Source organism: Ictidomys tridecemlineatus, chromosome 8 (genome assembly GCF_052094955.1).
Source record: "Ictidomys tridecemlineatus isolate mIctTri1 chromosome 8, mIctTri1.hap1, whole genome shotgun sequence".
Taxonomy (NCBI): domain Eukaryota; kingdom Metazoa; phylum Chordata; class Mammalia; order Rodentia; family Sciuridae; genus Ictidomys; species Ictidomys tridecemlineatus.
In genome coordinates, this window is record NC_135484.1 from 123,353,333 (window position 1) to 123,380,965 (window position 27,633).

Sequence of the window (27,633 nt, forward strand, 5' to 3'; positions counted from 1 at the left end):
CCACCGTGCAAAGCCACAGACAGAGAACATGGCATGGTGGCTGTGAGGGGCAGGGAGGGGTGGGATTACGAAGAAAGAGGTCCAGGGGTACAGGTTTGCAGTTGTGGGTGACGAAGCAGGCTACCGTTAGTGACCTCATCCTGCATACAGAGCATGCACAAAGGAACAGGTAGGTCTCAGGTGCTCTTGCCAGGCACAAAGAAAGTGACCCACGGAAGGTCAGAGATGCGTTACTTAAAGTAACTCTGGGAGGCGGTTCACTAGACACGTGCTTACCAAAACGTCAAATGTCACACCTCAAATATATATGTATATAAATTGAATTTGAAAGAATAAAATGCAAGTTTAAAAGAAAACAAACCCTACTGTGGACTGTAGGCCTGGCCTTTGGACGTGTCTGTGCAGGTCCGTCAGTTGGGAGCTACGGGCTGCTCTGGCGGGGGCTGTGCTGTGTGGGAAAAGGGGACATGTGGGGACCCCCTGGGCTTTCCACTCCATTCTTCAGGGAACTAAACTGCTGTAAAATATAAAATATGTCTTTTTTTTAATGGGCAAAGAATTGAATAAGTTTTCTCCAAAGAAGATGCACGCATGGACGTCCAATAAGCTCATGACAAGATGCTCAACATCACTGTTGCCAGGGAAACGCAAGTCGAACTTTGAGATACCATCTCAGACCCACACCCAGAAACCCCGTGAAGGCAGGTAGGCTGCGCTGATCCGTCTCCAAACTTGGATTAGCTGGTCCAGTAGCACGAGTGGACGGAGGGTCAGAGGTGGTGCCAGCCGCCACTCTAGACTGCTGGTGGCTGTCCTCTGCAGATGGTCAGAAGTGTGGGGCGTCCCACGTGTGTGCCTCTGTTCCCAAGGACAGGCCGCTGACATTCTAGGACCTGGATCTCCACACAGTGGACATGGCTCCTACTGATCTGGGATCCTGTTTTGTGCATTCGTCATTAGTGAACTTGGCCCGGCCTGGCCCCTCCTGGGCGAGGCTGATCCTCCCTGCCTCTGCACAAGGTGTGACCCCGGGCCTTCCGACTCCTGAGCCCTCGTCAGTAGCTGCACTTGGCTCTTGTTCCCGGTGACTTCAACATGTCATTTTCAGCTGCAAAGTGGCAGGTCCCTGGTGGCAAAGTACAGCTAATTAAAGGCTGGCACTGCCGAGACATTTGCAAGCCCGAGCACACACAAGTTGTTTCTGAAAGACTCCACCTCTCGTGACAAACGGAAGCTCCCTGCCAGGGGGCCAGGCAGCCAGCACCACCATGCACCCCAAGCCTCAGAGCCAGCACAGCCTCCCTGCTGGGCCCACGCTGCCTCCAGCCCCCTCACAGTTTCTGCTCTGGAGTTGGGAAGCTTCCCGCCCAGACAGAGGTGGACATGCCAGCCCAGCCCTGGAAACAAGCCATCACCCAGGGGCTCATCGGCACACCCATCAGCCTGCTGTCAAGAACCCGAGAACCCATCACAGCACAGAAATATTTGGTATCGATTTGATGGTCACCATGAAATATGGGAATGACTTGAGGATGGGCAGGGACACTGAGGCAGGGTGCCCAGCTGCCTGGCGGCCTGATGGAAGCTCCCTGCAAGATTTCGATCCCTGCAAGGGAGAAAATCAAAGCCATTTTGATGTCATCTCAGCCCTTGGGAAAGGGACTTTTATCAGCCACATCTGCCTATTTGGGTTAATTTATATTCTGCAGGTGCTGCCCAGTGAGAGAATTATACCCGTCGACTCACTTCTGAGAGGTGCAGAATTGATCTCACATTCAGTTTGTCAGCAAGATAAATCCTTTGATTGGGGCCGTTTGCTGCCCCCAGCAGGACCACATTCCATTCATAGCGACAGCTCTTATCCATCTGCCTGCCTTCTGCTCTGCCGTCCCACCAGAGGAGAACCCCGTCCATGCCCATCCGGCTCCTGGCTGCAGACTCAGGGGGACACAGACTCCCCAGGCAGGAGGCGAGGAGCATGACCAAGAGGTCAGGAAAATGAGTCTCCTGGGAGGCAGGCCCTGGGTCCTCAGGAGGTGCCACCTCAGTGGCTTGCTGGACCGTCCTCTCCCTCTCCAGGGCACTGAATGCGCAGGTCCCAGCACATGCAGACATGCCAAGCTGCCCAGCTGAGGGAAGGACCCAGCACGGAGATGGTCTCTCTGTGTTGTGGTTTGGATGTGAGGTGCCCCCAGAGCTCCTGTCTAATGCAGGAACGTCCAGGGGTGAGGTGACCGAACCGAGAGCTGCAGCCTGACCGTCCAGCCTGGTTAGAATGCGCTGCTCGGCGGGAGCTGCAGGCAGTGGGCCCGGCTGGAGGAGGAGGCTCCGGGCTGCCCCAGGTGGTGCGTCTTCCCTGTGCTCCTTCCCCTCTCTCCTTCCTGGTGCCAGCAGGTGAGCCGCTGTCCTCCGCCACGCCCTTCCCGTGATGTCCTGCCTCACGTGGGGCCCAAAGCGACAGAACTGACCAACCGTGGACTGGACCTCTGAAACCTGAGCCCAAATGACCCTTTCCCCCTGCGTTGCTCTTGTCGGGTTTCTGGGCACACTGGGCTGGTGGCCACGGAAGCCACTGTTCTGAAGGTAGTCACTTGTCACCTCCTGGTGACAAGGGCCACAGCTTGACGGGTGCCCAACACTAGCCACCTGCCCGTGGAGGCACAGCACCTAGTCCCACACAAAGGAGGAGAAAATTCTCCCTGGTGGGCAAACCTGGAACAAACTTCCACAACCCCCCTCCAAAGTCTTTGACGCTGATGTCGGCTGTCCGTCTCCAGGATGGGGGCTCCGAGAGGCTGGCGCCTCGCCCTGGGTCCCAGGCCTCGCCTCTCGCTGGGCCTTCCCTCTACTGGTGCTCCCCAGTGGAGCCTGGAACCCTGCCCCACAGGGGTGGCCCCCACCGCTGCTGGGCTGGCCGGAGAGAGCAGCGTGAAGGGACCGGGGAGGGGCACCCTGTCCAGTCCATCTCCCTTAGCTCCGTCCTCCATGACTAAGAGTGACCCTCGACCAGCAGGACTTGGAGAAGGCAAGTGGGACATGAGGCTTGTGGGACATGTGGCTCTAAGGAGTCCAGCCTCTGGGCACCCCGCACCACCCTCCTGGGTTTATGTGCCGACCCTTCACCTGACCCTCATGCTGCCAGGAGCAGGGCCTAGAGCAGGAGGACCAAGGCCAGGGAGAAACCGCTGCAGCCCCTGCGACGGGGAGGGCAGGGCGGGAGGTCACGTGAAGAAGAGCCCGGAGTCCTGAGAGCCCCAGGCCCACCAGAGGGGAGCAGGCTCCGGCACTGCGGGAGGCGGAAGGCTGGTGGGGGGTCTGTGACAGGCAGAGCTGCCAGAGGCTCTGGGGTGGAGGGCTCCCTCCCGTGGGCCTGGCAGCCTGGGCTGGATCATCATGGGGACGCAGAGCTGCGTGACCCGGACAGCCACTCCTGTCCCACCCAAGGCCTGGCCCTCCCTCTGCAAGACAAAGGACACATACAGGTTTTGGGGGGTGAGCTGATGCAGGCTCAGGCCACGTGAAGAGGCTCCTGCCACCGCAGGGAGGGTGTCCTCGGGAGGAGGGCTGGGGGAGGGCTGGGGGGAGGGCCTGAGGGAAGACTGGGAGGAGGGCCGGGGGGAGGGATGGAGGAGGGCTGGGGGGAGGGCTAGGGGAGGGCTGGGAGGAGGGGTGGGGGAGAGCTGGGGGAGGGCTGGGGGGAGGCCCGGGGGAGGGCTGGGGAAGGGCTGGGGGGAGGGCTGGGGGAGGCTGAGAGGAGGGCTGGGGGGAGGGCTGGGGGGAGGGCTGGGAGGAGGGCTGGGGGGAGGGCTGGGGGAGGCTGAGAGGAGGGCTGGGGGGAGGGCTGGGGGGGAGGGCTGTGGGAGGGCCAGGGGGAGGGCTGGGGGAGGGCTGGGAGGCATCTGGGGGCCCTGGAGGCTGATCCCTCAGGGGTGAGGGAAGCGAGGTGCAGAGCTCTGATGGGGACTGGCAACAGGGCTGGGGCCTGTGCAGGAAGAGGTGAAGGAGCAGGTGAGCCACGTTCTGGATGGCTGGTGTGAGGGTCTGCAGGCCCAGGGGCAGCACACAGAGGGACACAGTGGCTCTTGATAGAGAGAAGTGCTCCCACCCCAGCCCTCCAGTGGAAGCTCCTGCCTGCAGTCTGGACTTGAAGTATGGAGGCACCCGGAAGCTCAGGGGGCTGATGAGGGCCACTTCTCCCAGAGGCTGAGGGACAGGAAGGAGAGCAGACGGGGGAGACCACTGCCTCTGCCACGCTGGCCCGGCCTCCGGGTCTTCCCTGGGCCTTCTGCCAGCTCAGTAAGGTCATGGGACACAGAGGAGCTCACGAGGGGCCTCAGGGCCTCCGCTGCAGCCTTCAGCTTAGAGATTTCCAGGACATGAGCAAGATAGAGCAGGACCCGGGGGGGTGGGAGGCCACACCTGCCTCCTTGCTCTGCGCTCGTCTCTGCGAAGGCGGCAGGGCGGCCATCGAAACGTCAGGCCCTGCTAAGAGGAGATGCTGAGGGCACCAAGGGTGACCTGAATCCCAGGAGCAGCTGGCCTCGGACCCAGGGCTCCCAGCTCCAATCCAGGGGCTCCTGTTGCAACCACAGACTGGGTGAAGGGAGACGGTCTGCAGGTCCCCAGCAGGCCCTTCCCCAGGCCCCTGCTGTCCTCGGGTTTCCGGCAGGTTCTCTGTGGCCCCCTCCCCACTGCAGCTCCCACTGGCAAATGACTAGAAATTGGGGCAAATTATCACCGATAGGATGCGCATCGGGAAAACAGGTCAAGTCTAACATTTGTGCACTGACAGCTGACCTTTGCATGATTAACATGAATGGCTGCGAAGTGAGCAGATTAAAGGTGTCCTGCTTAATGGAGCGACGTCAGCGCCAGAGAGCGTCTGAGAGACTCGCTCACCTGAAGGAGAGAGGACAGTGGGCCCCCACAGCCTGGTCACCACCAGGGGAGGGCGCTGACCTCTCGCTGGCCAGCCTCTGCTCACGCCTGCTCACGGGCCCAGGCCAGGGCTCTGTGGTCAGGGGCTCAGCTGCTCTCCGCCCCTGGCAGCCTGTCTGCGCCCACGCAGGGCCTCGGGAATGTGGGAGGAAGGTGAGAAGCTGCCGAAGGACTGGTGTGTTCCACCTGCCCCGAGCTGGGCGGGGGTGATGCCAGGATCAGGCAGAATCAGCTTCTTCCCACAGCAAGCTCTTCCCCCAGGGCCTCGTCCTAGCGGGCAGATGAGCCCTGTGGCAGGACGGCGGGCTCCGTGCACACCGCCCGGGGGGACACGTGTGCTCCTCCCCCATGAGCAAGGCGTCCCTGCTGGCCACCGATCTGCTTTCTCCCATGAGCAGTACGGAAGCCCACAGCTGTCCCACACCCGATTCCAGCAGGGCGACTGACCCTTACGGGACAGAAGAGAGCACAGACTTGGCTGCCCATGCGGGGAGGGGCTGGGCAGCTTGGTCAGGTGGAAGGAGCCCCTGCCTCTGCCCAGAGCAAAGCCCCCTACTTGCTGTCACAGCTGGCCCCAGCTGCAGGCAGAGATGAGCGTCTCTCATCCTGGTTCACCAGATTCCTGTCCAGCAGCCTGGGGACAAGGGCTTGTTATGGAGTGACCTGTCTCCCCAGAAAGGACATGCGGAAGCCCTCGCCCCCAGGACCTATCCAGGGCCGTATTTGCAGCCAGGGTCTTGCAGGCATGGCTAGATGAGATCTTTGGGTGACCTCGTAAGAAGAGGACAAGGACACACAGGGAGGGGTCGGGTGAAGACAGGCAGAGCCTGCAGTGATGGGCCACCAGCCACGGGCACCTAGATGTGGGAGCTGGAGAGCAAGGGACCTGACTTCAGACTGCTGGCCTCCACTCCTGTTTTAAACCCCCAGCTCGTGGTGTGTCAGAGTGACAGCCCCATCATTTCAGTTTTACTGTCGAAAAACCAGGCTTAGAGAGGGTAGGGAAGTGACCGCAGGTCACAGAGCTAGTGGGTCCAAGCACAGATGCAGAAGCATGTTGATCAGGAGCAGGTGGCTTCCTCATGTGGGAAACCTAGCTGTCCACTCTCAGAGCCCCAAACTGCCCATCCTGGGCAGACAGGGACCCCGTGGTAGTGATTCTTTCTGCGCCTGGTACAGTGCACAGCCTGTGCAACCCCCCTGGGCTGGGGTCCCTCACCAGGCATAGGCAGTCTTTAAAGGGTTGGCTGAGAGAAAATGCGCACTGGACCAGAACTTGAAGAAAGCTTCAGAAAGGGCAGAGAGCCCTGCCTGGACCTCCCAGGGCAGTTTTGCCAGGGCAACCTTCCCAGACCACCGCCCCATGGATGAAAGCTATTTGCATGAATAATTAACCAAAATTTCAAGGCGGCCTGGTGTGGGCTCTTCCCTGACCTGGTGCTGATCTGTCCTGAAACTTACGAAAGACAAAGTGCTGACTCCTGCAGAAATGGGAGGGTGCTCCACCTGCGGCCTGAGCAGACACAGCTGGTGCCCAAGTGCTCATTTCTGGAAATGCGGGTGGGGAGGCAGGGCCACAGTCTGCGTCACTCAGGAGGCCGGAGTCAGGAGCCGGGCGCTCGGAGGCTGATCTGACCCCAGGACACTGGAAGGGCTTCTTCTTGTTCACAGAAATAAGCTGACTCGGCAAGTCTGGGTTTCGCCTCACTCTCAGGTTTCAAAAGGAAGTTTCTAGACTCAGGACCTGCAGGTCCGTGGCTCCTCGAGGGAATGCAGAGGGGGGGCTGGGAGACATTCCGCGCATGTGGCTGCCCTTCAGAGCCTGGCGGCCCCTCCACCCACAAGGGACCTCTGGAGACCTCCTGGGTCTGGCCTCAAGCTGCCCCAGGTGTGGAGGACCCTCAAGGCTGGGCTGGGCTGGGTGGGCCAGCAGCCTGAGGGGGCAACCAGGGGCAGGACGCTGCTGTCTGCAAAGCTCAGAGGAGTGCGCCTCCTGGACTTGGGGGTCCAGGTGTACAGTCCAGGGGGCAGCCTCGGTCGTAGACAGGGTGAGGATAAAAGGAGATGAAAGGGCACCCCAGGTGCAGAACTTGGGCAAGAGGGGATGCCTGCCGCAGTCTGGCTGGGCACAATTCAGGAGCCACTTGTCAAAAGAAACGACTTTATTTTTAGAACTACAAACGCCAAACAAAACAGCTCCTCAGGAAAAACCCTCAGAGCCCAATTGCCACCACCCGCTTCCACAAGCCTCTCACCCACACCCCAGCCTCTCCACCTCCCACAATCCTCCTGCTCTTGAGGCCGATTGGCTGGGTCGTGTGGGCGGAGCCAAAGAAGTCCCCCAATGAGCAGCTCTGCAGAGGAGCCAATCAGCTAGATGTTGCTGGGTCCGCTGTGAGCCAATCATCAGCTGGCAGCTGGAAGTTTGCTGGCAGCTGGAAGTTTGCTGCGGCCCCTTTGGCTGTGGCTCTCAACAGATGCCTGAGGGTGGGGTTGGGCAGAGAGAGCTGGGGTGTCAGCTCAGGGCAGAGGCCTGTGGTGGCCTGTGGGGCCACTCGTAGGGTGGGGACTGCCTTGGAGGCCTGGGCAGAGCCTGCAGAGAGGGACATTGTGGGCAGGGCCGGGAGCTGGGGCCAAGCACCACCCTGTGCAGGGTCTGCCCTGTGACAGGCAGCAGGACCTTCCCGTGGGGCCAGAATCACGGCAGTGGAGTCCAGCAGGCTGCGACTGACAGCATGTATCCTGTGGAGGGCCACCATGGCTGCCCATAAAGAAAGGCTTCTGGAAGGAGTCGAGAAAGCAGGGCATCTCAAGCCCAGGAGGTGGGGCGGGGAGGGCCAGGAGGAGTGGGGGTGGGGGCAGTGCTGGGGCCGAGGAAGGCTGGGCCCAGGGCCCCCGGGGACTGTCCCTGAGCTGGGGAGCCACAGGCATAGGAGGAAAGCACCAGCTGGGAAGGACAGGTCATCTCCAAGGTAGGCCACTGGGCGAGGGACGTGGCTTCCAAATGTACAGAGAAAGCAGCAGAGGACACGGGCGCAGCTGCGCGGGCCCAGTACCTGTGGGGACCCCTGTGATGGACGCGGCATTCAGGGCTCCAACGAGGGTCAGCTCCTCTATCACCAGGAGGCCAGGAAGCCCAGGCTGCTGAGAAGCACCTGGCCAGCGGGGGAACCAGAGGCCACAGAGCCCAGATCTGTCTCTACAGAGGCCAGAGCAGCCCTTGGTGTTCGGCTTGGGGTCACCAGGTTGCACGCACCCCTGCTCTCGGCGGGCGGTACTGAGGGGAAAACAGTGAAACCAGAAAGGAAAGCCACAGTTTTCTTTCTCTCACAAGGTAAAAGTGACAGAGGAGCACTGCCAGGTACCAGAGGTTCCCCGCCCACCTCAGCACCTCCAGGCACCTCCCACCTGGGAAGGAGCTCTGTCCCCTCAGAGGCCACAGCACAGACCCTCCCCCACGGCAACCCATCAAGCAACTGTGTCCCTCCCTGACCTCTGGCTGGGCCAACCTCCCTGGCTGTGCCCTGCCCCTGGGCAGTCGCCCTCTCCTCCCCAGCCACTACGCTGTGACAGCCACGCTCTCAAAGTGTCCCCACTGGGCCTTGGCTGCGAGCCCCACCCCTGGAGCCCAGGCCCACTCTGCAGAAGGACCACACGGTGGCCTCTCCCAGGAGCCTCCCTCCGCCCCTTCCCCATCCCTGGTGCTCCTTCACCTGCCCAGGACCCTCGTGTGGCCGGGGCCCACCCAGGCGGACCAGGGTCACCCCCCGTACAGGACCCTTCACATAGTCCCTTCTTTGTGTAGATTCGGGGAATTAAGATGGACATCTTGGGGTTCATCATCCCGCTGACCACAGGACACAGTGAGGTCACTAGAGAGGGACAGTCAGAGAAGGAGGCTGAGCTGGAGGCCCAGGTGAGCTGGGCTGAAGCAGGGGGAGCTGTCAGGGAGGGGAGGCCTCAGGAGGTGGGGCCTGGGGGCCTCCCTGTGAGGCCAAAGTGCAGGCCCGGGGCTCAGCAGCTCAGCTGGCCCCTCAGGAGCAGCCTGTGGAGGGCGGGAGATGGCAGGGCTGGACGGATGGAAGTGGGGGCCGAGGCCCAAGGCTGAGGCCCCCCTTGGGAGGACCCTGTGGTGCCAGGAGACGGAGGTGCTGGCGGGCTCAGCTTTCTTCAGGGCCTCCCGTCCATCAACCTGCACCGAAGACTGTTGCTGGCCTCGGCCCCCTGGAAGGACCTGTGAAGCCCCGGCGTTCTCCCCCGCCTCAGCCGGGACCCACAGACGCACGTCTCCAGGACAGAGGGGCCAGTGAGCAGAGTGGCCTCACGGGCCTCCAGCAGACCAGGGACCACAGTGGATAGAGGCCTGGCCAGGCCCAAGAAATGCTGAGAGGCAGGTGGGCCTCCGTGCACCCAAGCCACAGGGTGTTGCAGCCCTGGGGTCTCGTCTGGTCCTGCTCCCGTGGGTGGTGACCACAGGAAGCTGTCCCCTGTGGTGTGTTCCGAATCAAGCAGCACAGGTGGCTCCAAGGTGCCCGGCCTGCTCTCAGAAGCCAGGTCCTGGTCCCCTGCTCACCAGGCCCGAGACGCGAGCTGCCTTCACAGCAGGGCCCAGAGAGTCACGTGCGTTTTGTTCCAGCACGTGCCCCAGAGACCATTCAGTAAACAGGACGCAGGTCGCAGAATACAGCCATTCTAAACACACCACTCTGATGGGGAGCGGCGCTGCGAGATGACAATCCCAGACAGCCCGGGAAATCTTGTAGGACCTGAGTCTTTCCTAAGTCGTGAGCTTGATTCTCCTTGATGGCTTGTGAGGCCGAACCTGTGACTAAGGTCCCACAGTCATGTCAAATGAACCACGAGTGACATGACAATAATGTCCATTCTGAATAGACACAGCTGGACAAGCCCAGGCAGCATCCGGGGGGGAGATGTGACACAAGTCATCATTTCCTTCCGAGGGAGAGATTGTGTCTGGTTTTCAAGTAGGATCCTGGGGCTTTGTACACGGGGAAGAGGACCTTGGCCACGGAGCCCAGTGCCTGCTGAGCCAGCCCCTTTCCACAGTGCTGTGGCCCCAGAGGGTGGTTCTGGGGCAGGGGAAAGAAGGAAGGAGGAGTCCAGTGGTCAGGATGTACAGCTGGCCTCCTGTGGCCTCATGCCAGCTTGGGGGAGCTGACATGGGCGCCCTGAGTGTCCTCCTCCTGCAGCCCCCAAGAACCCTGCTTTACAGGTGTCTTATACCCACCCTCCTGGGAGGCAGGCACTAGCTCCTGGGGCCCTCAGCTCGGCCTCACCCATGGCCCAGTGTCTCCACTGGGAGAGGCTTGTTAACCTGGCGCTGACCTGGGCTTTCCCGGCATCTCAGGGGCAGTGGCACTGAGCAGCTCAGAGGAGGTCTTCGGCCTCCAGTTTGAGGTCCACTCTGAAGGAGGGCGCAGGTGTTGAGAGAGCAGGGCTGGTGATGCCAGGCACCCAGGGGCGCAGGGCCGGAGTCCGGCGGGTGTTTCCGAGCACAGCCTGGGAGCAGGCCTGAGAGGCTCAATGTAAAGGGAGGGGATCGTGGGCGGAGGCCCCTAGGTTCCCTCGGGCATGGCAGCAACCAAGCAGAGAAAGACCCTACTGACCACGGCCTCCCCAGCAGGGGACGGGAGGGCTGACTGCGGGGGGGTGGCCCGGGCCTTTCCACTGAAGTCGCCAACACAGCAGCGAGAGCTCCCCCAAGTCTAGTAGGTTCCCGGCACTCCTGTTCTGCCCCCCTCCCTGACCAGCCCTCAGGGCTCCACTGCCCCCCAGAGGGAGAGGTGAGCCCACGTGGACATGGCTGAACCTGTGACTCCACCCTCCCCAGCGTCCCAGGTGCCACGTACACAGCGTTCCCCAGCGAAGCACCATCTCAGGGGCCCCAGGGGGACCTTCAGCAGGAAACCTCTGCTGCAGCTTCTGACCAGGGGGTGCGGCCTGGAGTGAGCAGAGCCCCGACAGGCCAGGCAGGGGGGCTGTGGCTAACTCGAGCGCGAGACCATGTGGGAATGCTCAGGGTGAACTGACGCAGCTAGAGCTGGGACTGACCAGCAGGTTGACCCATCTGATGGACTTATTTAAAAGGACTTCTTACGAGGTGGTGACGGCAGGCCGGTGGGGGATGGCCGGAGGAGGTGGGTAACCGGGGGCGTGGCTTTGGGGCTGTAACCGGTTCTCTCTCTTCCACCGTGATGGGCTGCCTCACCTCAGGCTTGGAGCAACGGAGCAAGCCCACCATGGACGAGCCTCTGAACCACGCCCCCCCCTCCCCTAAGTTGCTCTTCCTGAGTCTTTCTGTCACAGCCTCACGGTTAACAGAAGGCTTCAGCAGGACAGGTACGAAGGGAGGTGAGTCGTGAGTGGGCCAGGCCTCTTCTGGGGCCTTGACAAGGTCTAAAGCTACCACCAGCTGGGTCCCCACAGCATGGCAGACGCCTGGCCTGGCACGGAGCTGCAGGCGTCAGGGGGCAGCGCGCATGTTGGCGGCTTGATTAGCAACTGTGCGCAATGCACGTCCATCAAGACATCACGCCCACACCCTTTCATGGCTCAACTGGGAAAGCAATTAACTTTTGGATTTGGTGGAAGAGTTGATGGATGTTATTCAAATTCTACTTCATGGAGAGATGAAGAGGAAAGTCAAGGGCCGACCCAAGCCCCTAGGACGAACAGCAGTGACCCTCTCAGAGAGAACCTTGTGTGTCAGAGCCCAGGACACCTGGGTTGGTGTGAGTACCTGCTGAGTCCCCATTCCTGGAGGCTGGAGGTGGGGGTGCACTGTCAAGGACGATTAGAGAATTTGGAGGGAAAGGAGAAAGACCAGAGAGAACCTGCCCTGGCCAGGCCTGAGGAGGGAGACCACCATGAGGCCACTGGACCGCTGACGCCCTGCCCCCAAGAGCAGGGACCCAGCAGGAGAGCGCCGCAGAGAGGACCAGCTGAGGACAGTCAGAGCCAGAGGGGCGACTGCTGGAGCATCCCTCTCTCAGTGAAGCAGAGGCGGCTAGTGTCCCCGCAGTGGCAGGGAGAGTGTGTGTTGGGAGCTCCCTAGACCAGCTGGACACCCAGGAAGGAGCCTCCTCTCCTCCCCGCAGGCTCGGCTGAGCTCCACGCGGCTGCTCTGGGCCACTGCTCCAAGTTAGAGCGCTCACCTCTCTCCAGAGGAGGAGCATGATTATCATTTATAATAAAAAAGGAGACTCAAAATAAAATGTCTATAATTATGCCCAATCAACCTTTATGGGAAGCCAACTGCCCAGAGGCTCAGCTGTGGTCACATCTCCGGGGCCCTTGGGTTTCTGAGTTAGGCTGCGTCTGATCACCTTCCATCAAGTGCGTGATGCTCTGGGCCTGGGTAGATGGCCACCAAGCCCACCCTGGCTTCCAGCCCGTGCCCCGCTTTCTCAGTGCTGGGACCCGAAGGCAGGTTTGGATAAATGCCCACGGCTCACTTGGAGACACATGCAGGAGGGTGGGTGCAGGCGCACACAGAGGCCTGCACATCTTCCCGGGAGCTCCATCTCACACACAAACACACGCATCCCTCACGGCTACACAGAGCACGACTCTGACACTCGCCCACTGCGGGCCTTCCGCCCTCCCCCAAGGCTACCCCCTGCCTCTGCCATCGCTGCTGCACATGGAATTTCATGAAAAGCAAACCAGTTGCTTCTCCCTGATTACATTTCCTGATTTCTTAGAAAGCAAAATTGTAGTAATTGGTTTACATTAAGCATCATGCTATTTGAGAGAGGGAAATTAAATAGAATATCGTTAGATCTGATTCGTAGGCAAAACAGCTAAATAAAAGCAGAGGCAGGCATTTGGAAATGCTCCTCGAACACTAATCTTTGCAGGGCAGATTCAGCTCAAGGAACTGGCTACAGCGGAAGCCGTCCCTGCTGGGGGGTACAGGATGGTGTTGGGGGCTCTGGGTCCAGCAGATATTCCTGTGAGGCCTGGGGCTGCCCTGGGGTCAGTCCTCCTGCTGCTGGGCGTGAGCTGGGCCAAGGCCACTCCCTCTGCCCCCACCACGCTTCAGGCTCGGCTCAGTGGTGCTGTTCTGGAAGGAACGCCGTCCAAACCCTCGTGGGAGTACAAGACTTTAAAATTCACCCACTCATCTGCTTCCAGGGCCGGGACCCCAGACCCACAAGCACTCATGGCCAGTGGCTGTGCCCCTGGGAAGCACTCAGAAGACCCCTCCTCCAGCAGCAGGGAGACTCTGGTGGCACCCTCACCTGGCGGGCTCCACGACAGCCACGCCCAGCGTGGGGCACAAGGCAGGGTTCTGGTGGGGTCTAAAGAGGTCACTCCCTGGCAGAAGCCCGTACGGACTCCATGAAGGGCGTTTAACGTGGAGTCTGCTGAGCATCCCGAGGCTCCATCAGCACCTGCCCATCACCGTGAGCTCTGCCACAGTGACTAGGGACAGGGACGTGGAGCCCAGGGGTGGACTGACACTCTTCTTCCCTGGGGAAGGCCACTGTTCTGTAACAATCCTCGCTCTAGAGACGTGGGCAAGCGCAATCCCAGGGGAGTGCCAGTCCAGACCCAGGTAGCAGCCAGCTCTACCGGGCTCTTCCCTTGGCCTTTCACCCTGGGCTGCCCTGCCTGGCACGTGGTGGCCTCTTCCTGGACACCATGGGAGCTGACTCTGCCTCCCTGAAGCTACGTGACCTTGGGAAAATCCCCGTCCTCTCTCGGGTCTTCTGAACACCCCGATTCTGGAGAGACTGCTCCCTCCCCTGGGGACATCTTGGTCGTTTTAGGATCAAGTCAAGTGGTGACGGGGAGCTCTGTTGGAAGGAGGAGCTCTGCCCGTCCAGCTCTGTTGGAAGGAGGAGCTCTGCCCGTCCAGTGAGGAGCGAGGAGTGTAGGGAAGAGGCCCCCGATGTGTGGGGAATGGCAAGAGGGAGGCGTGACTCTGGGCAGCTTCGGGTGTGACGCAGGGGATCTGGTGTCCCTTGAACCGCCTTGTAGTACTGAATATTTCAGTGCAAGGTCAGCTCTAAGGTGGCCCACAGAAAGGTTAGGCCGGATCAAGTTCACACACAGCAGGGTCTCCCAGCCCACCCCTGCCCTCCCTGGTCCACTGGGTGCCTCCCAGCGCCCTCCTCTGGTCCCATGGGCCTCGGGCTGGGCTGGGCAGCTCAGCCTCTGCACTCACCACTACCCCAGGTTCCGCTGTGCCCAAGATTTCCCTAGTCTTGACCCCAAGTCCCTGCATTCCAGGAACCCCCTGCCCTGGGGACAGCCCTATCCACTCCCAGTAGACACTACAGAGCTGCCCGGCTGGGCTTCTCCAGAGGGGACGGTGGGCAGGGTGCAGAGCAGCACCACCTCTGGAGGTGCCGTTCATCCGGCTTGGCTCACTGCTCCTCCAGGATAGCCTCCATCCACACCTGAATTTGTTGCTTGGCCCACCGACATTTGTATTCAGAAAGGAGATAAGGGGGAAACTTTGGGGACGTTTAAATCCGGGCGGCGACTGCACCTTGTTGCCAGCTCCACGCAGCCCACACAGCCCCAGATCCCACTGCACACTGCCTTTTCGGCTATGCGGCCTGGGCCCGGGGGATGGGCCTCTCTGGGCAGCTGCATTTTCCTACTGAAGGGGCATCCCTTTCTCCACAGAAAAGCCCTCTTTACCAGGGCTGATTTAGGACTGTCAGCAAGAGAGTCCAATGTAGATAAGCTTCCTATTTCCGTGTCACCCTGCTTACTTGGCCACTGGCCAGGAAGATACCAGCCCTCCAGGTGCTGGACACCCCTCACCAGTTTTTCACAAACGTATCCGGTATAGTACTTTGTAGAAGTGTGCAAACCAGGCCTCTGGCCTTGAGCTGGGCTTCACAGAGATGTCTACATTTTTAAGATAAGTTACAAATGGGCTTCATGGTAACAGCTGGCAGGGGGAGGAAAGAAAGGGGAGAAGCAGCTCTCCCTTCTCAGGTGTGGTCCTTGAAGGGTTAACTTGCCCAGAACAGTGAGAGAAAAAGCTGCTTTATGTGAACTTCTGCAGACTCTGAACCTCTGAGCCCCTCCCCTTACACCTGGGTATGAAACTCTGAAACTCCCTGAACTCGGGGTTCAGGGGATGGATTGATGACAGCAAAGGCTGTACCCTCTGGACCTGGCTGCAGCCAAATAACACTGTGTCCTGCCGTCTTTGGTGGCCCGCCTCGTCTGTCCCCACAACACTGTCAGCCGGGGAGGACGAGGAGGAACCACTCTGGAGGGGGACAGGTTGAGGGGAGACTCCACGCGGCCCCTCCCAGCTGTCCTCTCTGGGCAGCAGGTGCAGCAGGAGGCCAGGTGGCCCGTGTGTTCTCCGGCACACGTGGTGACACTGAGCCATCACCCCACCATCCGTCACCCCTGGAGGTTCATCTCTCCCTCCTCCTTTCCTTCCTCTCTGGGTCCCCCTCTGCCCTCCTCCGCCCAGGTTCTAATTATCTCTTCAGAGCTCCGTGAAAGGGGCTTTGGAAACCAGCAGCTCCCTGCTCTCCCCAGGGGCCTGAGGCTGGGACAGAAGCTGGAGTGATAAACCTTCTCCATTGAAGTCCTTTGTTTAGGAGCATCAGTTCCGCCTCACAGCGCAGCCTCACAGAGAACGAGGTGCCCTGGCCCGGAGGGGAAGCGTCTTCAATCAGCTACTAATTTCTTAAAATCTGACCAGATGAAAGGTGTCCGCATCCTTCTTGTGTCCATTCATTAAAAGTGAGTTTCTGCTTACAGCTTGGGGCAGAGCCCAGCAGGAGCCTGGCGGGGTGTGTCCACAGAACCCACCAAGTACGGGGGCTGCTTCAGGTGCGGGCGCTTAGCTGGGCCCAGAGATGCAGGATGGATGCCAGGAGGCTGGACCCAGGGGCAGTCAGGACATCTGGAGCGGAGAGATTGGTCCCAAGTAGGTGACATCCAGCAGAAGGGACACTGCAGAGCAAAAATCTAGAGGCAGCCTCCAGAATACAAGGCTCCTGAGATTCTCAGGCGTGTGGTTTCCACTGCGGAGACATCTATGTGTTTTCCAAATGAAGAATCACATTGGTGAAATGAATTTGGTTGCCACACGGTCGGTGTAGGGGATTAGGCTGCGTTCCCATGCTTCAGTTTCATGCCTCTCCCCACCCCCACAGGGAATCTGGGCACAGACCAGCTCTTGTGACCTCCTGGGGGGACACAGCTGTCCCCATCCCACCTGCTAACACCGGCCCTCCTAACAGGCCTGGCTCTTGCAAAGGTCTAAGAGTCATCCTCCCACCCTGTGAGCCTCACACCCACCCAGTGAGCACTACCCTTCCCAGACCCGGCCCTGGCTCCCCAGCCTGCCCCCCGCCCCCTTCCTCTCTTCCTCCCTTCCCACCCCCACCCTAAGCTGCTCCATTTCATCTGCTACTTCTGTGCGATTTTTGTCTGAGAAGCTCCATGTCATCTCGGTCTGCTGTTTTCTTGGAATCAGGCGTCTGGTTGTATAATTCTAAATGTTTTCATAGAGCTGGTGCCTTTTTCCAATTATCAAACACAGTGTGTTCCCATCCTGTTTGGATAATGTAAAACCCTAAAATGCAGAAGCCAGAAGCGATTGGAAATAGAGCTTCAGGAACTGTGCCTGGCGATCACTGGCAACAATGTTTCTTTCCTAGCAGTGAGGCAGGAAGGATGGAGAGGAACGTGTGACCTTCTGCAGCAGCCAGAGGTGCGCTGTGAACAGTCGAAGGTCCCGCCAGGTGGAGAGCCCTGGACCTGCAGCCAGTGACATCCAGTCCTGGAGAATCCTGACCACTCCCCCCGGACCCCACCCAGCTTTTGATCACCAGCTGGGTACCTTGTGTGGAGCACCAGGAAACCTGGACCAGGCAGAGAGGAAAATCTCACATGTCAAGAAATATCTGCGAGAGTTCTAGTCAGAATGAACTTGGACACACCCTCCTGCCTCTGGTGGGAAAGGGTGTGTGAATGCCAGAGTGAACCCTGGGGAGACCACTCCTCCCCAGCGAGGGGACGGGGCTTCCATAAACGGTGGCTCTGAGTTGAAATATCATTAGCAAGATGGTTGGCTCCGTTGAAATAGGAGTTCTTATTTTAATTTATATTGTAATGAAAGCTAACTGTACCGTACCATAAACACAAACAGCCCAATCTTATAAAAATTTCATCTTTATCTATTTTGGGGAGAAATCGTCCTGTCTGCCTAATTGAAGCATCTGTCATTCTGACATTAAATAGTGCCTCTCTGGTCCTTTTATTATATCGTGGTACATTTCTCACGCACTGTCAAGTTGAAATAACGCTGCCCGCTTGCAGATCAAGGGGATAATAGGTGTTTTATAACGAGGGGGAGGGGATCCGGCTTGCTTGGGAGCGGAGAATGGCTTCGGCTCTTTCCCGGAGTCTGCTGCCCTAAAGGGAGCTTGCTCAGCACTGCTCTCCACGCTCCGGTAGGAGAAGGACCAGATGAGAAACATTTAGACCAGCATTAGAACGCGATTGCCGGCAGCCAGTCATCTGTGGGCTCCGGGAACGGCTTCAGGGCCCGCGCAGCTGGGCGGGGCCTGGCCAGCCACTGCCCGAGTTCAGTGCCGGAGACTGAATCCCATTTACCACCTCGGCATCGTCAGTCAAAGCTCTCCCCGAGAGCATCCTACTCTTTATTTACTAATCTGTGAGCGTGTTCCGAAATATTTAACCCAGTCCACTCTCCATGTTAGAATCTGTCCCCTGAATAAACACTGCCCGTAAAATCATGACCTAAAGTCCCCTACCTGCCGCAGCCCGATAGAGCCCTCCACAGTCACACCACAAAACCACCCCCTTCTGGGAATTCCGTGTTTCCAGGGTAAGCGCTGCATCGGGGTTCCCGGCTTTGAATCCTGTCGCTCTGTGTGACGCTGGCGGGTTACACAGCCTCCTGGCTGCAGCTTCCTGTCTGTGGAGCAGGGTTGGCAATAGCACCTGAGGCCACCATTAACATCTCCTTTATCGGGTCCAGCGCATCCGGACGCCTTTCATTTCTCACAGTCGTGGTGCATTAAACCTCTGCAGCTACTGCTGAGCCAGGTGATGCCCAGGAGAATCACGATGGGGGTGGGTGGCGGTGATGGTGTTAATGACGATGGTGGTGGTGAAGATAATGGTGGTAGTGATGGTGATGATCATGGGTAATGGTGACGGTGATGAATATGATGGTGGTGGTGGTGATCTTAATGGAGGTAGTGATGGTGATGACTATGATGAAGGTGGTGATGTTGATGCTGGTGATGGTGATGAATATGATGGTGGTGGTGGTGATCTTAATGGAGGTAGTGATGGTGATGATTATGATGAAGGTGGTGATGCTGATGCTGGTGATGGTGATGAATATGATGGTGGTGGCGATGGTGATAATGGTGGCAGTGATGGTAATAATGGTGGCAGTGATTGTGGTGACGGTGATGATGGTGATAATGGTGGTGGCGATGGTGATAATGGTGGCAGTGATGGTGATGATGGTGGTGGCAATGGTGATAATGGTGGCAGTGATGGTGATGATGGTGGCAGTGATTGTGGTGATGGTGATGATAGTGATAATGGTGGCAGTTATGGTGATAATGGTGGCAGTGATGGTGATGATGGTGGCAGTGATGGTAGTGACGGTGATGAGATGGTGGTGATGTTAGTGCTGGTGGTAATCATGATGGCCAGGTACGCAGCAAGTGGCCACCCACCTGGCACGTGGCCTACCTTGAATTCAGACCGAGGTAGCCACGCAGGCTACCGTGCACACCTCTCCTTGCAGACCTCAGCCACAGGCCTGCTGTCCTCCTGGATGTCCAAGGCAGGGTCTCCTCCGTGCTGAGCTGGAGACTCCTGTGTGCGCTCTCCTGGGGGACAGCAGGTGGCTCCGGCTAAGTGAACTCAGGCCCCAGACAGCCCGACCTCCAGCACCACTTCCTCAATGCAGTGAGCTGCTCAAAGAGCTGCCGGTGGCCGCGGGTTCCCCGACCTGTGCTCGGTAGCAAGGCTTTCCTGTGAGAAGGGAACAGTGGCGGACGGAGGAGTTTGGCTCTGTGGTTGATACGGGTGGATGATGCCTCATCTGTGTCCCCAGACACTTGAGGAAAGAAGCCAGTTCTCAGGGTCACATTCCGTCGACCTGTGAGTCAGTGGTGAGCTGTCCTAAGCCCCTCGCCTTTGGTTTAAGTCTTCATATTATAGTATTGTAACGCAGTCTTCGTCTTACTTCGTAGTGCAGCGTCCTTTACACTCTCTCAAAGGAATCCAGAGTAAACGTCCCTGCACTGTGAGCCGTGAGAACAGCACCGCTGCAGCTCAGACCCAATGGAGGGCGAAAGATGGACCTGGCTTGTGGTGGTGGTGACCTGTGGGCAGCGGGCTTCTCACAAGGCAGGTCATCTACTCAGCTCAGAATAACCCATCAAGCATGCGACCTTAAGGGCTCTTCGGCTGGGGTAGGGCCTGGGGTAATCGAGGAACAGGGCCAGCACACACGTGCCACAGGGCTGGCAGGAGTGCGGGGAGGGTGCGCCCAGGACAGCGGCACCCAGACAGCAGTGTGCTTCCTGGCTGGCCGTGCTGAGCGTTGGGACGCCTGGAAATAAGAAGAGGGACCTCCCCGCTCATTCCTGAAAGCACCAGACATATGCACACACATATACTCACAAGAGGGCACATGTGCATTCCAGTGCTCACGTGTGAATATTTGTGTGCAAAATGTGCACAAAAATGCAAACATGCGATCACATGAGTGATTTTTGACACACAGTGTTTGCATGAATGTGTACACATAGCCACATGCACAGGCATGTTTGCTTAAGCACAAGTGTGTATGCACACTTACTCAGATGAACATGCCTGGGCACATACGTGCTGTGCTCACATACATCTCATACGTGTGTACACAGGCACAATGTTCACCTGAATGGCCACACAGACACACATATTTGTACACATGTATGCTCCAGTGAGCACATGCTCACAAGGACATGTGTGTGCATATGTGCTGGTGTTTGCACACGTATGTGGATGTATACATGCAAGCATTCGTGTGCACACGTCATGTTCACACGGTGTGTGTACATGTAAGTGCTGGTGCTTACAGATGTAGGCTCACACGTATGCAAAGGCACACCTGTGTGTGACTGCACATAGGCATATACACACGCGTATACACCCACACCCTGCACGTGATGTGCACGCCTGGTGCTCTGCTGTTTTGTCTACACCATCTTCAGCCGCAGGAGGCTGTGGCTGCCTTTCCCTACTGTCATTTCGAGAGCTCTGCCAGCAACTTTATTCTCCCTGGGGACCAACGGCCTGAAGCCCTTGGGAGCTAGCTACGGGGATGTCCCTTGAGATGGGACCTGGTGGCACCTAGGTCAACCAGGCCTATTCCCTGCCAGAGCAAGGGTCTCTCAGTCACCTGGCAAAGCTACAGGGTAGCACCCCTGCTGCCCACCTGACCAGGACCCAGGATTTAGTCTTGGATACAAGAAGTGCTCCAAGAAACATCAGCGAATGCCCTGCCAGGGGTGTCCTGGGGAGGTCCTGACACTGGACACGCACTCGTGGCTCTTCCGAGACGGCACCTCAAGCTCAGCAGCCGGCAGTGGTGCAGATTCATCCCCCAGCAGTGCTGCAGGTCAGAACGAGCTACTCGGGTAAACACAGGTGCTGCCCGCCCAGACCCGGGGGGCTCCACTGTCTGCCCCAGCGGCTGCTGCTCCTGCTCTGCCCAGTGTGGGGACGGACCCGGGCCTAAGCACCCCAGGCAAGTGCTCTGCCACTGTACTGCCCCTCCGGCCCTTCTCCAGCTCTGAGGTGGCCCCGTCCCTCACTGACCGCCCTGCCTCCCCTTCAGGGCACCGCCCTCCAGCTCCTCTCCACGGCCGCCTTGAGCTGACTCCAACTCCTGCTTCTCCTTGTCTGGACTCCTGGGATGGCACTCGGCCCACCAGCTGGTCCAGGCTGCTCCCATTCAAGACCCTTCATCTAATCACATCCACAAAACCCCCTTTGCCATGAAAGTGGTGAATGATGTTTGCAGGCCCAGGGCTCCTGCTGTGCCCAGGGCCACGCAGCCTGGGCAGCGTGCTGTGTGCAGAGCCTCTGCCCACCGCCTGCAGAGTGTCTCCATGGCTGGCGGGGGCATAAGGAGGGGATGGCTGGGGTATGAGGTGGGCAAGGCCCACACAGATGGGAGAAGGCTGAGGGTGGCAGGAGAGGGGGACAGAACCCCAGAGCATGGCTGCAGGAGGGGTCTCCAGAGCCTTGGGGACAATGGCCCCAGATCCTGGGGTGGTGGGACCCAGAGCAGGGATTCAGTCTTGCTCCAGGCTTCCCCAAGAGGAGGCTGTCTGCCCACAGGACACTGTCCTTGAGGCTCTGGGTTTCCATCCACCTGCTGTAGAAGATCCCTTTCCCCAAAAAATATCTGTACAGGAGGCAGCTGGGGGTCTTGGGAACCCAGTTAGAGGCAGCCAGGGAAGAAGGGGGCCCTGGATGGGGGACACACGCTCAGAAGGCCCAGCCCACGGAACCTAGGGAGCCCCTAAGCCACAGGGGAGGACTCAGCTGTGGACCATGAGAGGGGACCATGCCCCCCCACAGCCTGCTCCCAGGCCCCACCAGGTGACAAGGCCAACTGTGTGCAAGGTCCCAATCATCTCTGCGCCCCCCCAGTCCCCAGGCCATGCAAGGCTGGCACAGAATCAATGGGAGCTGGGGCCCTGCCCCATGCTCCCACTCAGACATCCCAGGAGTAGGGTGGTGTGGCAGGAGGTGCCCAAAGGCCCCTCCACAGAGAGAGCTTTGCTGGGCTCTGAGGGGCCCTACCTGGCTGGGGAGACCCAGGACTCTGCCAGGAGAAAGCCCCAGCCCAGCACGCAGTGCCTCTGGGCTCAGGCTGAGCCAGCGGTGGGGAGGAGGGTGGCCTCGGAGCGGGGAGAGCGGAGCTGCCTCTCCTGACTGCCCGTGGCCAGCACCCGGTGTCTCCCTGGAAACCCGACATCTGGTTGGTCTCCAAGGGGGCCTCCTGCGAGGGCAGCAGCAAGGACCCCAGACCTCCTGGGACCCGTCTTTCAGCCCAGTCCCCCAGGGCCAGCTCTGGGCAGTGGGGCCTCTCAGGCCGGGGCCATCGGCAGGCTTCAGGTGGTGAAGGCAGGTGAGACCTGGAGAGAGCAGGGTGAGGTCAGGAGCCAGGCTCCCTCTGGCCCCCCTGGCCCTGGCTGTGTGTGGAGCAGGTCCACCCCAGGGGTCCCCGTTTCCCAGCAGGTAAAGCAGGCCATACGAAGCCTGTGGTCAAGGCGGCTCCAGGACCCAGTGGACATGTGGACACCTGCCCCACCCCACCGTGCTCACAAACAGGACGGTAAGGGTTCCACGGAGACAAGCTGCGGAGAGAAGCTGTCCTCATCCTGACAACCTGGGTGGCAGCTCCAGCCTGGTGACAGCTGGGAGGGAGGGAGGAGGGGCCGAGAGCTTGGAGCAACTACCTGGGCAGGCGTGTGCATCTGCGGCCGGCCCTCCTTCTGAACCTTCCAGTGGAGATGAGGCCCAGCCAGTGTCCTAGATTCCAGGCTCCCATCCTGGCCCCAGGCAAGGGCCGTAGGCGTTGCTGGTGAAACTTGAAACAAACCCAGACCCAGACAACTCCGCGCTCCCATGATTGTGATGACCTGGGAGGGACTAAAGGAGAAGAGGTGCCACCCGGAACCCAGAGCCCTGCCACCGTCCCCTCCCCTCTACTGCAAGTCCTGGAGGACAGACGTGCCTGCAGGGTGACGTGTCTTCCTCATTCCCCAGGGCGTAACTCCTGGCTCTAAGACCACAGCACTGCTGACATTGATGGATCTCCTGTGAACACCAGCTCCTTTGCAGCAATGGTGTCCTTGGCTCCTCCTTGGGAAGAGAGCACGCACCCAAGGGGCAGTGCCCCGGGTCCTCGAGGAGCTAACACAGCATGCCTGCTTCAACCTGGGGACATCACCCTCGCGGTCTTGCTGATCCATGTTGAAACACTGAAGATCCTGCCTTCTATATCACTCTCTTCCCATTCCTCCTTATTACAGTTGGAGCAATATACTGATTTTTTAAAACACTGCTCGAAGGTAGGTGCCGTGGACTGAACTGCAGTGGTGTAGGAGGTGGGGCCTCTGGGACTCCAGAGGCCCACCAGGGTATGGGATGGCACCCTACAGAGGCCCCACAGACTTTCTACCACATGAGGCACCACATGGAAACCGCCTGTCAGAGAAGCCTGAGGACGTTGGAGCTGGCGGCTCTCGCTCTCGGGGTGTTTCAGGGAAGGCTGTGCACATCCGTGCAGCCCTGAGAAGGCACCTGGTGTGGGACCCCGCACGGGCCAGCCCAGGGCCATGCGTGCCCCAGGTCCCCGGGAGCACTGAGCTCTGCCAGACTTCTCTCTCCGTCCACCCACTCCCCCAGCCCTCAGTCTTCTCCCGTTTGGGGCATCTTTGGGCCTTTCCCGGTTTTGCTTTTTTGTTGGCTTGTTGAACGCCGCGAGTGTGTCTTCTGTTCTGATTTGTGCTTTTTGTCTCTTGTGAAGAAATCTCTCCTGAAAAGCCACACCCCGTCCTCGAGTCTGTAAGAAATGCCGCTGTGGCCTGCAGGTCTGTGCCCCCCCTCGAGCTCAAGCCTGACCCCCAGGGCAGCGGTGCTGGGAGGCAGGGCCTGGGGGGGGCAGTGTCCCGGTGAAGGGCCCGGGGCCTTCCCTGTGCCACGGGAAAACGGGGCGGGAGGAAGCCCTGTGAAGCGGAGCCCTCGCCAGACACCAGACCTGCTGGGCCTGCGTCTTGGGTGACTCCAGATCTGGGAGCCAGGTGAGCCTGCTGTTTATCCGTGACCCCATCCAAGGAATCCTAGGACAGCAGCCCAAGCTCCCGGAGATGAAGTCAGATCAGGCAAACCCCGGGACAAGCGCGTCCATGTAGAAGTGACAGGAGAGACGGAGGGTGACCGCTGATGGGCGGGTGGTTTTCTTGGAGGTGCTGTCAGTGGATCGCGGTGACAGTCACATGGCTCTGAGTCTACACTGTGCGCCAGTGAACTGCTCTTCAGGTGGGCGGATCGTGTGGCTCTCCAGCGAGATCACGATAAAGCTGCCGAGTAAACTAAAAAGGAAAGGAGTCACTGCGTCCAGCCCACCCGTTGCCAGGCTCCTGTGGCGTCCCTCTGCTGCCCACAGGGCTCTCCTGGATCCGCCACGTCCTCCTGTTCCGTTTATTCCCAGCACCTCCCACCCCAAGCCCTCATTTCCCTCCAACAGAATCTTCCCCACTCGGCTCCCTGGGGCCCACGGGCTTTTCCCCTTCCCAGGAGGAAGGCTCTGCCACGCTGCCTGTCTGGGGCATGGAGAGGCGCTTCAAGGGCAGGGTGCTGCTCAGGGCCCATCCCAGCCAGAGAGGAGCAGGCAGTGGTCCTCATCTCCACACGTGGGGAAGCACAGTGACCCTCTGAAGCACCATGGCCCTCGAGGCTGGGGGCAGCATCAGCAGGGGGCCGCCGTGCTGTCCTCCCAGACCAGGGTCTCTGTGCGGCTCCTCCCTGGACATTCCTGCCATCCCACTGCCTGTGCCGGGAAGGAGAAGAAAGGTGCTGTTAGCCTGCTGGGAGAAGGTCACCTTTGGGGGAGACTTTGTCCAGGCAGTGACAAGGACCATCTCTTCCAAATAGACCTCTGTCTACTCTCAAGAGTGGGGTCTCCTGAGCTTCTCAAGCGGCAGGAGGGTGACCAGAGCTGGGTAGGAGCCTGAGGGTTTTCAGAAAGAAGAAGCCCCGCGGGGAGACCAAACATCCTGGGTCGGAAGGCCCTCCAGGAAGGGAGTGTGGGCCTGGCCTGCAGGGGGCTACACAAGGAGAAGGCCCCACCCTGCCCGCTGCCCGGCCTCTCTGCGTCCTGCCCTCTGCCCTCTGGTCGCTCTGCATACATTCATTCCAGCTCCCGAGAGGCCCACCTCCGGCTGCAGCCCCAACCTGACGCCAGCCCCCAGGTCAGACCTGAGCTCAGAGGCCGACCCCCAGGGTGCAGAATGGGGGCTGGGAGGAGATCAGAACCTGTCTGCTCTGCAGATATACGTCCTGGCCCACGGACGCCCTCGGCTCTAGCAGAGCCATGACAAAACAAAACCTCACACTCCCCACGTGGACCTGGGCCACGGCTCCAGGAAGTGGCTGTCACGTGGGCGTCTCCCTGGGTCTGCCTCCTCTTTCAGCTGCCCTGAGCCCAGGAGCAGGAGAGGAGCTCATCCGCCCCTGTCCCCAGGGCCCTTAGCGAGGAGGGCTGGCTGTGCGGACAGAGGCTGCCCTGTCTGCTGAAGCCACCTGATGGTTCCAACCTCCATCTGGTCTGCTCCCTGGTTTCTCCCAGGAGAGCCCTACACCCACATCCGGCCCAGGCCAGTCCTGTGGGCATCTCTGAGTGCACAAGTTCTGAGAGCTCGGTGATTGTGGGGAAGGCTGGCACCAATCAGAAACAAGTTTCCCGCTGCTCCTCCTTCCTGTCCTCCAGGACAGCATGAAGGGCAAGGAGAGGCAGGACTGAGACTGCTAGAATGTTCCATGGCCAGCTGTCCAGGGGGTGGAGTGTAGCTCCAAGGTCAAAACCAGACACACAGCCCTGAGACTCAACTTGGAGGGCAGGAAGAGGTTCACCACGCAGACAACGGCCGAGGCTGGGGCAGAAGGGCCCGAAAGATCCCAGTGGGGGGGCTCTGGGACCAGGCCCAGGACCATGCCCAGGCCCAGGCTCCGGGAAGTGCTGGTGGAAGGGGGCAGCGGGGGCAGCACAGCAGGCCTGGAGCAGAGGGGCCAGGGGAGAGGCTGCAGGCCAGGAGGGCAGCAGGTGGAGCGTAGGAGGATGGGCCACGGCGGGTCTGAGACCAGACCTGGGATGGTTCTCTGGAGAAAAGCAGGAGATCAGAGGCTGAGCCCGTGGGAGGGAGGGAGGGAGGCAGGAAGTGCTGAGGCTGGCCAGAACATGAGGACAAGGAGTGGGAAGGAGGGTCCCAGAGCTGGGACAAGTCAGGTCCTTCTCACTTCTACAGGATGGAAGCTATCTGGCCCTGACCTCTCCTCAGCCACCGCTGGGACCCGCAGGGTCTTCAGGTCACTCTGGGCCCAGCCTGCTCCGCTGTGCTCTGAAGAGGCCTCTACCGCAGGACCAGGCCAGGGCTGGGCTCTGTCCGTTGCTGGCTCTGTCACCTGCTCATGTCAGGCAGCAGCAGCAAAAACAGCCACCACAACATCCCAGATCTCCTGGGCTTCCCATCACTTCAGCTTCTTCCTGGGACTCCAAGACCAGACAGTGAGGTTAAAGCCACAGGGGTCAGCAGGAAGGAGGTCCCCAGGCCCAACCACAGTGAGCACAGTGCCCAGAGCACGGCCTGCAGTGGCTCCCAGCCACACGTGTCCGTCACGCTGGCCCAGCACGGCTGCCGACACCACCCGCCCGCCCGGCAGGTGCAGACGGCCACGGGAGCTGTTCCGTGGGCAGGAGTCGCACTCTCCCAGTGCCCCATGTTCCCGAGGGAGTGGGCTACAGGCCGACATCAGAGCCCCCGGGCCTGCGGGGCCTTGGCCGCTGTCTTCAGGAGGGAGGTGCAGGAGGGCAGCAGCCACCTGGACACTGGGAAGGAAAGGAGCCCACTGTCCCCCTCTGTCCCTTCCACAGTGTTTGTGGATGACCACTGTGTGGCTGGCCCTGTGCTTGGGGACTGAGGGGCACAGATGAACAGCTCTCCGTAGGGAGAGGACCAGCAGCCCCAGGGTCCCCCGGGATGTACCCTCTCTCCTCCTGTGGAATGGGGTCCCGTCTGTTCCAATCAGACCTCGTCCCCACAGCCACGACACAGCAGCCCTTCCCAAGCCGCCAGAACTCTGAGCTGCCACACTGCCGGTCCCTGTCCTCCGCCTTTGGGACAAATGTGGTTCCAGTTGCTCTCTGGTGGCCACGAACAAGCCTCTTGGATGAAGAAGCCACCTTCCCTGGACTTTGGGAGCCGCGAGTCCCTATGGGTGATTGAGTTCCCACTGCCTCAGAGTCACGGGATCCCGACTTCAGGCACAGCTCCCAATCCCCCGTGGCTTTAATCTTTTAAATAAGGGATCCGTCATGAGGATGGCTAAATCTGGACTCTCGTAAGACCACTTGTACCATAAATTCAACTTCAGGGAGAACAGAGTCAGATATGAGCTTTGGTGTTCAGCTTTTTAAAGAAAAGGATGCTCTCAGTACCCTGGTGACCTCATCCTCCAAAGGAGGAGCCTGCCATGTCAACACTGACTGGACGGTCCACCACCTCTGGCAGAACTGGACACCCCTGGGGCAGCAGGAAATAAAGCTGGTGGAAGGGGGCAGCAGGGGCAGCACAGCAGGCCTCTCGGGAGCCGCCTCTCGGGAGCCAGCTGCTTGGTAACTCAAGTGGGTCCTGGGTGGGGGCACTGGACAGTGGGATAAGAGCTCTTCATCCTCAGGACCACACCGTGGACACAATGGAGAGCGAATGCTCAGAAAAGAGAGACCGGCTGCCCCCGCTCACCACGGCGGAGCCTGATGGATGTTGCCCTTCAGAACCCCCAGGAAACTCTATTTAGAGATGGGGGGGGCGTGCAAACAAACATTCCCCCAGCTGGCGTCCCTTATGCCGAGGTCGG

The 27,633-nt window shown here is 59.6% G+C and overlaps 1 protein-coding gene across 3 annotated transcripts; it reads left to right on the forward strand.

Annotated features, from left to right (window-relative positions):
• The first annotated feature begins 17,812 nt into the window (after positions 1–17,812).
• Positions 17,813–24,104, forward strand: LOC144366290 (uncharacterized). 3 transcript variants are annotated; one of them, XR_013425310.1, is made up of 4 exons: positions 17,813–18,021; positions 19,191–22,123; positions 22,231–22,330; positions 22,765–24,104. XR_013425310.1 is itself a non-coding variant. In XM_078020373.1 (2 exons), the coding sequence occupies exon 1, from the start codon at positions 18,062–18,064 to the stop codon at positions 18,797–18,799; it is 738 nt and encodes a 245-aa protein (XP_077876499.1). In that variant the 5' UTR covers positions 17,813–18,061; the 3' UTR covers positions 18,800–22,330; positions 22,765–24,104. The 3 variants fall into 3 exon arrangements, 1 of the variants encoding a protein (XP_077876499.1); XR_013425309.1 differs by having other exon boundaries at positions 19,191–22,330; XM_078020373.1 differs by having other exon boundaries at positions 17,813–22,330.
• Positions 24,105–27,633: the final 3,529 nt, after the last annotated feature.

Bases quoted from the DNA above. Each gene is read 5' to 3' on its own strand.
- LOC144366290 (XM_078020373.1), top strand. From the start codon at position 18,062: ATGGTGTTAATGACGATGGTGGTGGTGAAGATAATGGTGGTAGTGATG.